Source organism: Heteronotia binoei, chromosome 7 (assembly GCF_032191835.1).
Source record: "Heteronotia binoei isolate CCM8104 ecotype False Entrance Well chromosome 7, APGP_CSIRO_Hbin_v1, whole genome shotgun sequence".
Lineage (NCBI taxonomy): Eukaryota > Metazoa > Chordata > Lepidosauria > Squamata > Gekkonidae > Heteronotia > Heteronotia binoei.
Window position 1 is genome coordinate 71,744,373 of NC_083229.1, and position 16,065 is coordinate 71,760,437.

General features: G+C 39.5%; 1 protein-coding gene across 1 annotated transcript in view; it reads left to right on the top strand.

Moving 5' to 3' along the window:
* The window catches only part of LOC132575237 (ethanolaminephosphotransferase 1-like), a 72,698-nt gene that overhangs the window by 44,731 nt on the left and 11,902 nt on the right, over window positions 1-16,065 (top strand). Inside the window, exon 6 of the mRNA XM_060243832.1 lies at window positions 4,568-4,676. Within this exon, the coding sequence (XP_060099815.1) occupies window positions 4,568-4,676 (109 nt within the window). The remainder of the gene's footprint in view (window positions 1-4,567; window positions 4,677-16,065) is intronic.

The following is a 16,065-nucleotide window of genomic DNA, read 5'->3' on the forward strand; positions in this document are numbered from 1 at the left end:
CCTCCTGTGGCAGTGAATTCCACATGTTAATCACCCTTTGGGTGAAGAAGTACTTCCTTTTATCCCTTTTAACTTGACTGCTCAGCAATTTCATTCAATTTCATTGAATGCTCATGAGTTCTTGTATTGTGAGAAATGGAGAAAAGTACTTCTTTTTCCACTTTCTCCATCCCATGCATAATCTTGTAAACCTCTGTCATGTCACCCCGCAGTCAACGTTTCTCCAAGCTAAAGAGCCCCAAGTGTTTTAACCTTTCTTCATAGGGAAAGTGTTCCAAACCTTCAATCATTCTAGTTGCCCTTTTCTGGACTTTTTCCAATGCTATAATATCCTTTTTGAGGTGCGGTGACCAGAATTGCACACAGTATTCCAAATGAGACCGCACCATCGATTTATACAGGGGCATTATGATACTGACTGATTTGTTTTCAATTCCCTTCCTAATAATTCCCAGCATGGCATTGGCCTTTTTTATTGCAATCGCACACTCTTGACATTTTCAGTGCGTTATCTACCACTACCCCAAGATCTCTCTCTTGGTCAGTCTCTGCCAGTTCACACCCCATCAACTTGTATTTGTAGCTGGGATTCTTGGCCCCAATGTGCATTACTTTGCATTTGGCCACATTGAACCTCATCTGCCACGTTGACGCCCACTCACCCAGCCTCAACAGATCCCTTTGGAGTGCCTCACAATCCTCTCTGGTTCTCACCACCCTGAACAATTTAGTGTCATCTGCGGGTAGTTAAAATCACCTATTACGACACAGTTTTTACGTTTAGCCACTATCTTTAATCCTTCCATCATATTATAATCATCCTCTATCTTTTGATTTGGTGGGCGATAACAAACTCCCATAGTTAAATTTTCTTTTGGGCCCTCTATTTCGACCCAAAGCATTTCTAGAAGGGGATCTAATTCTCTAACTTCAGTTTTACTGGACTGAATACCCTCTCTGACATACAGAGCCACCCCGCCTCCAACCTTTCCCTCCCTATCCTTCCAATATAACTTATATCCAGGAATCACCGTGTCTCACTGATTCTCCTCATTCTCCTCAGTTGTTTTGCAACAACTCCCCTGATGTCACATTCTTTTATGTTATGTGACTTACCTGATATGACATTTACTAAAAATTATTACACTATAACTAAATAACATGATGAAACTCCCACCAATGTGTTTCTCCATGAATAACTAGAGGAGGACTTAGAATTATAGAGTTGGAAGGGATTTCCAGGATTATTTAGTCCAACCCTCTGCACAATGCAGGAAATTCACAAATACTTCCCCCCCAAAACCCCTGGTTACTCCTGCTCCATACCCAGTAGAGGGAAAAAAATAGCACCGATGCAACTCTTCCTGCCCTCCCTCTCATTAACTGCCTAAGTTCACAGAATCAGCATTGCTTTCAGATGGCCATCTACCTTCTGCTTAAACGCCTCCAGGGATGGAGAGCCCACCACCTCCCAAGGAAGCCTGTTCCACTGAGTAAATGCTCTGACAGGAAATCCTTCCTAATATTTAGCCACAAACTCTTTTAATTTAATTTCAACCCATTGGTTCTGGGGCAACAGAAAACAACTCGCCTCCATTCACTGAGGGGAAGGAGGAAAAGCTGTAGATGAGGACAGATAAAAGTAGGTTGGCTGATGAGTGGAAAAGAGAAAAGAAAACAGAAAATGGGGGGAGGCTATGAGGGCTTTCACAGAAGAGAAAAGGGAAATAGTGGGGGAGGGGGAAATGAGATGTTCCTGTGGGTCTCCCACTTGTCCTATTCTAATTTCTAAATATTATAATCTCACTTTAAAGTTTACTGCCAGATATTATATGCCTAGAATGGTTCCAAAGTCCCTTTAATATACCACATAAACAATCCTAAGTAATGTATTTTCTATTTCCTCTGTGCTACAATTTGCAGTGGTGGCAGATGTAGCAGAAATGATGCCATGGGGCACACAAAGGTGTTGTTGGGGTTGCTGACCACCAATTTCAGATTACCTGCACTATTAACTTGATTCATTGTAACTCAGTGCTAAAAATTGCCGCTGCTAAAAAAACAGCCCCATGTTTTCTGCTAATCTCCCCTTACAAGCTATCACTGGGGTAGATTATACCCCTACCCTACCACTCAACAGAGCCATGTTTGAAGCCTTTCTCCAATTTAGGAGAGCTACTGAAGTGATTTAAATAGGGCTGCCAGTCTCCAGGTGGGGCATGGATATCTCCCACTTTACAACTGATCTCCAGGTGGCAGAAATAGTTCCCCTGGAGAAAATGGCTGCTTTAAAGAGTGGACTCTATGGCATTGTACCATGCTGAGGCCCCTCCCCAAACCCTGCCTTCTCCTGGATTCACCCCCAAAGTCTCCAGGTATTTTCCAATGCAGACCTCGCAACCTTAAAGACCTTTCAACACAGACCCTTAGGCTGGAGCCAGGGTCCTTGGTGAATTGTTGGATCCATCTCACGGCATTGAGTTTTCCCATTCCTGTAAAAGGCAGTTAATTAAGAGGATCAGGGATGGGGAAGCTTGGAATTCAGTAATGTCACACAAACAATTATGTATTTTATTAGATGTTATATAGTGAGAAAAGGAAGGAAATATGGGGCTGCCGTTGTCAGTGGCATCTGTGTATTTCCTGTAACATCTGATATCAGTCTTATAATACAAATCATTAACCTTCCAACATTGTATTGCTGGATGTGAATTTAGATTGGCAAATATTCTTAAGCAGTCAGACATAATCCCTGTCTTTTTTATTCAATCAAGGCTATTTAAAATTGTATAGGATTGATTTAAAAACTTGAATTCAACTACTTGCTTTTAGAAAGGAACAAAACAAATTTAAATGGCTCTAGTATTTAGCAAGAATATACTAAAAATTGGCAGGCTATCACTACATTTTTGAAGTACAATGCAACTTAAGGCAGAACCATATGGTGTAGACACATGGACATATATTGACTAAGGAGATATTTTTAAACCATAGGGAAATGTGTTTAGCAGTATGCTTTTTTTATGCTTGCAAGCAATAATATATGGGTGAAAATGGGACATTAATTTTAAAAAATCCCATGAATATTGGTGTTCTGGATAAAGGTTTCTGTTCTAATTGAGACATAAAGCTAACTTTTCTTCTAGCATCACAAAGATGACTGCCTTTGCAATGCTTTTATGGTATACTCTGTGCCATCCAGCCCATGCAGTGGTGACATTTTAGTTCAGTGGATGATGAATTGGTTGTTTCTTCTTCTTTACTGTTAATTAGAATTGCATATTCAATTCCCCCTCTATCTGATAATGACATTAACCTTATCCAAGATCCTTAAAAAAATTGTGACCTCTCTGCTTTTTACCATTGTGTTTTAAAAGAACTCCTTTGCATATTAGACAAAACACCCCTGATGTAGCCAATCCTCTAAGAGTTTACAGGGCTGTTATTACAGGGCCCACTGTAAGCTCTTGGATTATTGACTACATTAGGGGTTTGTGGCCTAATATGCAAAGGAGTTCCTGCTACAAAAAAAGCCCTGGAAACCATTCTTTTTGTCAAGCCACTGTGGTGTGTACAGCTGCTCCAGATAGGGTTGCCAAGTCCAATTCAAGAAATATCTGGGGACTTTGGGGTGGAGCCAGGAGAAATTAGGGCGGAGCCAAGAACAAGGGTGTGACAACCATAATTGAACTCCAAGGGCGTTCTGGCCATCACATTTAAAGGGACAGCACACCTTTTTAAATGTCTTCCTTCCATAAGAAATAATGAAGGATAGGGGCACCTTCTTTTGGGGCTCATAGAATTGGACCCCCTGGTCCAATCGTTTTGAAACTTGTGGGGTACTTTGGGGAGAGGCACTAGATACTGTACAGAAATTTGGTGCCTCTACCTCAAAAAACAGCTCCCCCAGAGCCCCCGAAACCTTCAGATCAATTCCCCATTATACACTATGAGAATCGATCTCCACATAGGGAATTAAAGAAGTGCTCAGCAGATGCCCCTCCTCCCCCCCCCCCCCGTTTCTGGGGACTCTGAAGTGAGGGATTGGCCTCTCTACTCACGAGTTGCAGCCAACTTCTTCCAAGTAACACAGACACCCCATCCCAAGAGGAAGCCTTTCCAATCGGAGACTGGAGCCTCCGGAGGGGGAAAGTCACATGGTGGCTGTGAGGGCGGGGCTTCCCCCTGCTGGCCAGCTGACTGCGGGCGGGAAGGAGCCTGGGAAAGCAAAAGAACCCCTGCTGGGACCTGGGGATTGGCAAGCCTAGCCCCAGATATCCTGAACCTCTTTTAGGGCCTGTTTGTCTTCACTAAATATACTAATTCCCTAAGCCTTAACACATTTACTAATTCAATGGAATATATTTTCTTATACTTATGCTCAAGAGCTCAGCCACAAATTCTTACTTTATATATATGTGTTGCTCAGCCAGTCCTTTTCACAGAGAGGAAAGTGGATGTGCCTTATCATTTGTACACTTACCTTTTTGTGAGAACAGAAACAGACTTTATATTCTTAAAGTTTATTTTGCAGATAACATGAAAGACATTTTTCTTTTCCCTTTAGGTTACAGTGGGCATGTATTTGCTGACTGCAGTTTTTGGAGTAGAAGTTTGGCACAGGCCTCTCATATTTGGTTATTACCTCACAGATATATTAATAATACTTCTTATAGGTAAGAAACTATTAAAACCTATACTATTGCTTTGCCTGTTTAAATACAGTAGTTTATATTCAGCCACACTGTTCTGAAACTTTAAGAGCTGTTAAGTTTTCAGAAGAGAGAGCTGCAAGCTTCACTGATTCCACTTTCCTGATGTAGCTCACTGAGTCCCCTGAAATTTTGTTCCTGGGGATCAGTGGACTTTCAGAACAGCATGGGGGGCAAAGGGGAGTCTGCAGACTAATACCATTGCTCTTTCCATGTAGTAGGATTGCCATATAGATGGCTGCCCAGTCTATCTAACCAACTTCTCCTTCAAGATCTATTTCTTCTGAAAATACTTCCTGTACCACATTAACCACTGCATGATATTCATATCTTAACACATCCTCAGTACGTATTGTTAGCCCCTCCCTTTTCATTCAGGGTCTTGTCCAGAGATTATAAGAGCAATCCTAAACAACTGTACCTGGGTCTATTCAGTGGGGATTACTCCCAGAGGGGCGGTCTTAAAATGGCAGGGCTAAGGTGCTCTGTTGTTTCTGGGTTTTGTCTATTTATTTATTTTGTCTGCTATTTATTTCATTTATACCCTGCCTTTCTCTGAAGTGGGAATCCAAAATGGCTTACAGCATTGTGCTGTCCTCCATTTTATTCTCACAACAACCCTGTGAGGTTGGCTAGCCTAAGTGTGTGTGAATGGCTCAAGGCCACCCAGCATGTTTTTTGTGACAAAGTGGAGATTTGAACCTAGATCTCTCAGATTCTAGTCAGAAAAACCTAGCCACTACACCATACTGGAGCTCACAATATAGTGTATACTATGTGTATGTCATATTCAAAATATGTGCACTTTAATGGTTTGAAACAACATGGTGTGATTTGGAGGCGTATTCTATAAAAGGCTAGCACAGATCCTTGGAAAAAATGAATACTAGCTGGTTCAAATTTGATAATTACATATGAGATGGTTCTGGGATGCTGCCTGAGTTATACAAGCTCAACTTTTCTTTGCCAAGCTACTATTTTCCTTTGCATTTGTTATTAGGAGACATTACTAGATCCAGTTTGGTGTAGTGGTTAAGTGTGTGGACTCTTATCTGGGAGAACCGGGTTTGATTCCCCACTCCTCCACTTGCACCTGCTAGCATGGCCTTGGGTCAGCCATAGCTCTGGCAGAGGTTGTCCTTGAAAGGGCAGCTGCTGTGAGAGCCCTCTCCAGCCCCACCCACCTCACAGGGTGTCTGTTTTGGGGGAGGAAGGTAAAGGAGATTGTGAGCCGCTCTGAGACTCTTCGGAGTGGAGGGCGGGATATAAATCCAATATCTTCTTCTTCTTCTTCTACTATCAATTTAACAAGTAAAAGTCCTCTTTGTGGTTGATTGGCCAAGAATGAAGTTGTCATTTCTGCTCCACAAAATAGAAATGAGGGCTTGTGACAAGGTGATGAAAGCTAGAACCTCCTCTGGAAACAGATTTTATTAATTTTTGAAAAAAGTAGAGGAGAGAGATGCAATGTAAGCTGCTTTGGGTTCTCATAGGAAAGAAAGGCCAGGTATAAATTAAATAAATAAAAGCTACGGATATGTGTTGCAAGGAAGTAAATTACATTGATTCAAAAAACTTAAGAGCATTTATGCAGTTTTAGCAGCATCATAGCCAAAGTTGTTTAGTATAGCTCAGTTATTAGTGGTCTAGAGAGCATGTGACCTTCTTTACCACACACTACCTTACCACACACTACCTTCACCATGGTGATTCTCAATTCAGAGGCCAGCCTGTGATGTACTGAACACTTAACTTAGCATTTATTTCCTCATGGGGGAATGGGTGATCAAGGCACATGGTGACGGCATAATGCAACCACTTCAATAGACACTCAACTGAAATACAGTTGTAGTCAACTCACACCTTGTTCCATTCCTCTGGCTGTTACAATCATGCCTTTGTCTCCATTCAAGGCAGACTTAAGTCCTCTTCTGTCATCAAACACTGATGTGTCTTTGAGCCCCTTTCACATAATTGGTAGCACCAATGAATATTGAGACTGCATAATAGGGAAGGAATTGTATATATTTTCACTAGAGTATGTTTGGCATTTGTATTACAAATCAATATACTGGAAACAATGGATTTATTCATCAGATGTGAAAGTGCACCAACAATCCAATCCAAAGTAGAATTATACTCTTCTAAGCCCATTGACTTCAGTGGATTTAGAAGGCTGTAGCTTTGCTTAGGATTGCATTGCAAGGTATTCAACTGATGCTTTATTTGTTTTAAATTTTGTGGGGGAAACTAAGGCAACTCTAACTGTAAATATATGTGGAAAACATTAATCATGTTCTGATACAAGCAGTAATTTTTTTTTTTTTTTGTAAAATGCCTAGGAGTAAGCTAGGTGCTGCATATTGAAAAAAACAAGAGAAGCCCTGAAGGATTATAGTGTAAAAAGCCTAGCTCATCAAATAAAAAGAAATACAAAGAGGGAGGGAGGGAAAATCTCAGAAAACTACAGTAGATAAGTGGATTTTGAGGAGTCAGTTGAGGGAAGGTATTGAAGAGGCCAGCCAATTGCCAGAAGGGAAATTTCACATTCCACTATAGATGTTTTCCCTTCTTGTCTATGATTACGCTACAAAAATTTCTAAAATTAGAAATTTTATTCAGGTCATTTCTAGTCTAAGTGAGTGTGTGCGCTTGGATTTTTTAATTTGTTTCCATTGGCCTCAGTGGGAAACATGTTTCCATCTGCAACTTTTCCCCTCAGGTATTATATCCCACCCCCCAATAAAGGAGTATTTATCTGCTTTGAATTTGGCAGGGGAGGAAACATCCCTATTTTATGGGCTGTTACATTCTTATCTGCACAGGGATGCATGAACTGGTGTATGAGATCATTTTTCCTCAGTTCCCAGGATCTTAGCACTGAGCCCTGCCTCCCATGTCTTACATTGTTACCCTCTGATACTTTCAAAATTTTTCTCCCAGGCAGATTAACTGGGATTGGAGCTGCGCTGGGGGGGAAGGTGCTTCAAACACTAGAGTAAGGAAACAGAATGTAGTTTGTTTATTTAACAAAATTTATACCCTGCCTGTCTCACTTCATAAGGGCCATCATGGCAGCTAACAAATTAAAACAGTCATAATAAAATAACATTTTAAAAATCAACAAAACACCATTAAATCAATTAAAACCAGATCCAAAATATACAACCATAAAAGCAACAATTAAGCAAGAATAAGGAAGCACTGAAGGAATGTCAAACAAAACAGAAGATGGCAACAGAAGGGGACAGGCAAATCTCGCTGGAGAGAAAGTTCCAGAGTTTTGGGACCACAACCAAAAAGGCCATCTCCTGGGTCGCCCCCCACCTAATCTCAGATGATGGGGACACCTGAAGTAGGGGCTCCAAAGATTACTGTAGTGTTTGGCAGGTTCATAGGAGAATAGGTTGTCCTTCAGGTATGTTGGTCCTAAACCATAGCAGAGGTGCTGAACTCATTTGTTACAAGATAACATGTAATGCCAGGTAATCCCAGAGATATAAGCTTTATAAAGGATGATGATGATAATGGATTTATATCCCGCCCTATACTCTGAATCTCAGTCTCAGAGCAGGTACTATCTCCTCTACCTTCCCCCTCACAACAAACACCCTGTGAGGTAGGTGGGGCTGAGAGGGCTCTCACAGCAGCTGCCCTTTCAAGGACAACCTCTGCCAGATCTATGGCTGACCCAACGCCATTCCAGCAGGTACAAGTGGAAGAGTGGGGAATCAAACCCAGTTCTCCCAGATAAGAGTCCTCATACTTAACCACTACACCAAACTGGCTCTCCTAGGACACAGGAAAACCCAATTAATTATATTAATTTTTACTCAAAGTACAAACATGCTTAAACCATTAACTCTCTTTCAGTATTTCCTTTATTTAATAGTCTTTGATAACTGACACCTTTTGCTCTAATTGTGTAAAAATCTGAAGTCAATGTCTGTCTTGTACCAATCTTGAGTATGCTGTTCAGATGTGTATCTGTAAGCTGAGAATGTACTTTGATTTACCAACATCTGTTACAAAAAAGAGCTGTTAATAGACATGCATTGTTTCAAACACAGACAGAATTTTAGAATCAAAAGCCTTAAATTGGGGGTAATTCAGACCCCTAGACTGGTAAAATTTGCTAATGCCAATGTGAAGAAATGCATTTTTACTTGGAGCTTTGAAATAAACAAAACCTCCACTTCATTTTTTTTTAATTCCCTCTGGGCAAACACCATGTATGGGTGGGAGCCAGTTCAGTTGCTTCCCAGACATACCTCAGCTCACCTTCATACAAATGCTAATAGATCTAGCAGGAGAGATAACTGGTGGGTCAAGCTTTTCCCCTTCTCCAAGCAGGGAACAGAGATTTGGAGGATTTTAGACTAGGATGGATCCAGGAATAATTTTCAGAAAGCCCCAGGAAATACTTCTTTGACCTGGTGTGACCTGGTTCATGGGTGGAGAAACATATGATAAAAACTCCTTGCAGCAGAAAGGAGCTGCCTTTTCCTGGGATGTGGAGTCCTTGAGAGGACACAGACCTTTCATCTTAGAAGGCAGCTATTTTTGACCATGTTCTGGCCGAAAGAGGGAGCTTCAAGGTAAAGGTCACTTTGTAGGTATTTTTAACAACCTAAGCCAGAGATGCCTGTCCTATATTTTAACATCTGATAGGACATGTATTGAGAAAGGAACAGAAGATTTGCGTTTTACCCATTTCTTTTGAGTCCCTTGCTCAGCCTGGTGCTGTGCTAAAAGTATGCCTGTAAACATTTTCTTTTTAATATATACTTTATAACTTTTCAGACTGGCAGTGGTTCTCTGTACCACATACACCTCCACCATCTCAGACACATCCCTCCCATGGCTTTACAAATGTAGTTTTCACCATGTATACCATTGCATGCACTTTCCCTCTCATCCCTTAAACCTCTCCCCCCATATACACTATCATTCCCATTCCCCTAAAACTGGTTTCCTTCAGCAGCTCCACCACCACCTTCACACACCACTTTCTCTCTCTTCTTCTTCATCCTTCCCTCCTCTCAAAAGGCTGCTTCTCCAGCATTGCAGCCTGGGACTGATGCACATTGATGAGGAGATGGCAACACCCCTGCCAATAACAGGAGGAGGAGAGGGGGTGGCAGCCACATGTGTGCAGCCTAGCCCAACCAAAAAAGAGAGGAAGGGGCGGATGAACCCTCCAGCCAGTTGACCTGATGCATGCCTTTTTGCTGCTCTTGCTGCTGCCACCTTGCTTGTAGGCCAGATAACAGACTTGGACTGGCTGGCTCCTGCACTATGTTTGACACCCCTGATACAGAGCTTCTTATGTTAGCACCAACACTTTGAGTTATGCCTGGAAAAAAGCTGAAGGACAATGTAGATGAGCCAAGACTGGAGTGATATGGTCCCTACGACCCATTCAGCTTTCTGGCTGCAGCATTCTACACTTCTCAAGGGCAGCACAATTCCAAGGACAACTGGCTGACAAAGCTGGTAAAAGGTGTTCCTGGCCACATCAACCAGTTGTTTATCCAGCAGTAGGACTGGATCCAAGAGCACACCCAGACTACAGCCAGTTCCTTCAAGGGGGATGCAGTGCCATCTAGAATGGGTGGGACCTTAAGTCCTGGGTTAGACCTTCCACTCACCAGTAGTACTTCTATGTTGTCGGGATTAAGCTTCAATTTATTAGACTGCATCTACTCCAGTGTTGCCTCCAGACACCAGTTCAGGATTTCTAGTCTCCCTGGGATCAGCTACAAACCTCTGCCTGTGTACTCTGCCTACCCCCCCCCCCCCCAAATCAGTCACATGGACTTTCTTTTGCTGTTAAATGAGAGGTTGCCTTTTTTGCCTTGTGGACCTAGTAGCAGCTAACTGGCTTGTATTGGTGAAACAGCACAGCTGCTTTTCCATATATTTAAAGACATCAAGAGATTTTAGAAATGTGATCTTCCCAATATTTCATATAGAGAGTACTCCGATTTTTCTTCTTCACAGATTTCTTACATATCATTTCGTTTGGCCCTGCCTTTTGTTTGGGGGAATACAGGTATGAAGCATTTGCTTCTGTTTTCATCTCTAAGTCATCCTGCAGCAGCCTGCCTGCTAAGCTACAAGACAATATGTGCTATACAAATGGGTACCAGGCTATTTGTCTTGAGGTGCCTCTTTTTCCCCTAGTGCCTGCCTTTTAGAGAGTGTAAGCAAAATATTTCATTTTCTTCCTGTACATAAGTTGTTGGGGGGGCAGGGTAGCTTCTGCTGCTCTTTCTATTAGCTTACCCCATCTGCAGCATGTGTTGTCAGAGAATACAAAAAATGTTTGTATGCTTGTGGAAGGTGGAGTGAGGACAGCACCAGAACAGAAGAGAGAATGGAATGGGACTTCCGGGGGAGAAAAATGTCGAGCTGAGCTGCTTCTCATAACGGGAGCAGGCTGGAACTTCTGTTCGGGGTAGTGGAAGGCAATTTAATGCCTACTGCCTACTTTTCTCAGTCAGAGATTAGTCCAAGATATGCACAGGAAACTTTGAGGAGATATACCTTAGCTAAAAGGGAATCCCGGGTAGGGGGGAGGGCTCCTCTGAGGCTTTGAGGGGTCTCCAGGAAGAGTTGCATTTTCATCATCTGCAGAAGTTTTCAGAGTTATTTATTTGACATAAGCTCGACAGGATCCTAACCTTCTTGGACATTGCTAAACATCTAAAGCTTTGCAAGACCGGTGGGAACTTGGATAATTGGAAGAGAAGGTACAAATTACTATCTTCCATTCCAGAACTATTTACAGCTTAATGGAATAAATTTAAAAGGTGGGAAAGGAAAATCTAGAAAGTCTGGAAGAAGAGGGGAGGAAGAGGTGAAATTTGGACTTTATAAATATAAAAGACAGTGTTAAAAAGTGCTAAAAAGTGGAAAGGAATTTATTGTTTAGTCTACTTGCAGTTTTGAAAAAAGAGCACCATCGTCACAGACCTGCAGCACATTCAAGCAAGACAGGAAGTACGTCAAGTATCGTGAGATCTCCTTACCAGTGTGAATGAGACTTCGTGGCAACAAAAGCAGGAAGTAGCGGAAGGAAAACCTACTCTACGAATTTACTACCATTGAGAAACATCGGCGGCCATTGCTGGGAGGTCAAAATAAAAACAATGTTTTTAAAGAATTTGGGACATTAAAAATTATTGGAGTTAACTGAGAAGAGGGTAAGAAGTTAAATACTATTGGTCATATTATTGGTGTGGACCTCAGATGTTTTTAAAAGGGGGAAAAAATTGTAAGGAGCAGTAAAAAGTTGCGACCACCATTTTGGAAGATTTAAAAACTTTAAAAATAAATATCTTGGCTTTCGGAGCTCTGAGGACGGCGAAATTGGGCTTGTTATAAAGGGCAAGTCCTACCCTTTTGAATCTGATAGTCAAATTGGAAATTTGTGAGGTCCAAATTTTTGTTGTTTTTTTAAATGTCTGAACACAAGCAACCCCGTACAAGGGCTACTTCATTGAAAAAAATGCAGAACCAGTTGGAGGCAATGGAGGCCAGAATGATGAAAGGGGTGAGAGAGATGATAAATGAATCGAAAAAAGAAATTATTGCAGAGATTAAAAAAGATATGGAAGATCTCAGAAAGGAAACTGAGGAAACATCTAAGAAAGTGGAGGAGGTAGAAGGCAGAATGAAAGTATATGATTCCACTTGGTTGAAAATGCAAGAAAAAGTGACAATCCATGACTGCAAATTGATGGAGACTCAGATACGTCTGAGAGGAGTACCTGAGAAGGAGGAGGGTGATTTAAAAGAATATATAATAAAAATAATTGCAGAATTTTTAGAGGAAGACCCTGAAGAGACTAAAAACATGTATGATTATATGTATAGAGTGAACTCACTTTATGCCAAGAAAAACAACTTACCAAGAGATGTTGTCATAAGATATATGACAAAGGAAATGGTGGGAAGGATCATGAGTAAAAACTTTGAAAAGACATTGATTGTGGGAGGCAGTAGAGTGAGAATCATGAAGGAGCTGCCAAGGCAAGTGATAAATGATAGAAGAACATATAAAAAGTTGACAGAAAAATTGAGATACAGTGGAATGAGGTTTAGATGGATAACACCTGAAGGCTTGAGCTTTGAACTCCAGGGGAAAAGAATCACAATTACAAATGCACAGGATATCCGTAGATTTTTTGAAAAAAATAAAGAATTTGCACCATGATGGGTTACAAATTATTGTCTTGGAATATAAATTGACTAAATTAACCACAAAAAAGAAGAGCAACATTTCATTGGATTAAGAAACAAAACTGTAATATAATTTGTTTGCAAGAAGTGCATATCAAACAAAAGGATTATAAATTTTTATGGAACAAACAATTGGGAGTGGAATTTTTTTCATTGGCTGAACAGAAGAAAAGGGGAGTGTTTTTTTATATTAAACAAGAATTGGAGCCAAAATTAGTATTTAAAGATAAAGATGGAAGATTTGTAGCAGTAGAGACAATATTAGATGGGGAACAAAGTTTTTATTGGGACTTTATGCACCTAATGGTGCAAAGGATTTTTTTTAAAGACATTATACAACAGCTTGATGAATTGACCTATGACCAAGTTTTGATAATGGGAGATTTTAATGGAACAGTTAAGAACTCATTGGACAGGTCGAGAGGGGGAAAAAACAATAGTAAAGAAGGAAAATTGCCAAAGTTTTTTTTTTGAACTGGTTAAACAAGAAAATTTGGAAGATATATGGAGGAAATTTAACCCTGAAGTTCGGGACTATACTTTCTTTTCTGCAAGACGCAAAACTTTTTCTAGAATTGACATGTTGTGGGGAACTAAAGATTTAGGTGTTATAACAAGGAAAATAGAGATTTTACCTAAAATTGGTGCTGATCATAACCCAATAATGTGGATTACAAAATTGTCCAAGAAGGTGAGAAGATGGAGATTGAATGAAGATTTGCTACAGAATAAAGAAACAGTGACATACCTAGAAAATGAAACTAAAGCTTTTTTCCAAGTGAATGACAAAGAGGATATTGACTTTCAGACGGTCTGGGATGCCTATAAAGCAGTTATGAGAGGAATGTTGATTACTTTGAATAATAAAGATAAGAGAGTAAAAGAAAAACAGTTGTTGGACATTCAAAATGAAATAAAGAAAAAGGAAAGGGAGTTGAGAATAAGGCCAGGGAAAAAGAAATTTTTAAGGGAAATTACAATATTACAAACTCAATTGAGACATTTGTTAAATAAAGAAGTGGAATGGAGTTTGAAAAGGCTTCAGCAGAAATCCTTTGAGGGAGCAAATAAACCGGGAAAGTATTTGGCTTGGCAATTGAAGAAAAAGAGAGAAAATAGAATTATTAACAGAATTGTGGTAGATGGAAAAGAAGTGGTTACTCATGAGGGAATAAAAAGAGAATTTTTAAGTACTATGCCAAAATTGTTTAAAGGTGTTAAAACAAAGAAAGAGAAGATGGATGAGTATTTACAAAAGATAAAAATGGAGCCCTTAACTGAAAATATGCGAAAAGTTTTGAATTACCCAATTGAAAAAATAGAAATTGAAGCAGCAATTAACGCAATGAAGAATGGAAAAGCACCTGGGCCTGATGGATATACAGCTAAATATTTTAAAACTTTTAAAGATGAGTTAATACCAAAATTGTAGAAGTTGATGAATACGATAAGAATAAAAGGAAAAGTACCAAACACATGGAAAGAAGCTGTTATTTCGTTGATACCTAAGGAAGCTATAGATGTCACGAACGTAAAAAATTGCAGACTGATTTTGCTATTAAATAATGACTATAAAATATTTACAAGAATCCTGGCAGAACTGGATTGGAAAAAGTTCTGCTTGGAGACAATGATAAATTAATTTCAAAAGTGTATAAATTACTTCTACAATGGTCTACAGAAGATGAAGTAGTGAAATCACAATTGATTAAATGGGCAATTAATGTAAATAAAGAAATACAAATGGAAATTTGGGAATATTTGTGGAAGAACTCTATGAAACTTTCAACATGTAAAAGTATTAAAGAAAACTGTTTCAAGATGATGTATAGATGGTATATAACTCCTAAAAAATTGGCAAAGATGAATAATAAGATGCCAGACAGATGTTGGAAATGTAAAAAGCATGAAGGTTCTTTCTACCATATATGGTAGACTTGTGAAAGAGCTAAAATGTTTTGGCAGATGATTCAGCAAGAGATTTCTAAGATCTTGGGATATGAGTTTAACAAAGTTGCAGAGACTTTTCTGTTGGGATTACAAATGGAAAAATTTCCAAAAGAAGATAGAACTTTAATCTGGTACTTGCTCTCAGCCGCTAGGACATTGTATGCGCAGTTGTGGAAGCAAGAAAAAATACCAGAGGAATGGGATTGGATTATAAAAGTTATGACATGGAGTGAAATGGACAAATTAACAAAAATATTAAGAAACTATGATTTGGAAGTTTTTAAGACGGAATGGAAAAAGTTTAGAAAATATGTAGAAAAAGAGTGGAAAATAAAAGGACATTGGACAATCTTTGATAATGATTAAGTTTTAAAAAGAAGAATATAAATTTTTGTTTTAATAGTTAAGGGTACCTTTAAATATTTGCATTTTAAGTAAATAACACCGGCGGGGGTCAAGTAACGGGGGAGGGGTGGGTAGAAAGTAATATATGGGGTAGATAAAAGAAGTTTTTTTAAAAGATGTAAGATATAGATTTATTACCATATGTTACCAATAAAATTGTTTTAAACTAAGAAGAGAGAACAAAGGAATGATTGGCAGAACATGGAAATGCTATGCAGTGGTACTTGTGGGGATGATACTCTCTGGTAAAAATGTTTGCAATTTTTTCTGAATGGAAAATGCACCTGTCAGTTTATCCACTAAATTATTTTCCTGCTTCCCTGTTTCTCTTGTTTTCTTTCCTTTACCTCATACAACTGCAAAATGCAGAAAGAGATGTGTGTCAAAAGCAAAGTCATTTCTGGAGATTACCAAATGTTTTAGTGATTGGATTAATTCTACTTAAGGTGATTTGGTTTATATTTTGATTGTTTTACAAATGTTAATGGATAGAGCCTTGTTAATGGATAGAGCACATTTCTCTTGTACTATTGTACTATAAGTTATGCAGCTCCCATTCATTTCATTAGTGTTCCAACAAATGCTAGAGGGTTGTGGACATACAAAAGGATGTCTGCTGAGTTTTTATGTATCATATTAGTAATGCAAAACATTGTTTGGTTGTCTTTGTAGATTAAATTCACATGATCGTCATGGCTTTGGGGGAAAGGAAAACAAAGCAGTACTGAAAGACTTGTATATTTTTTATGAT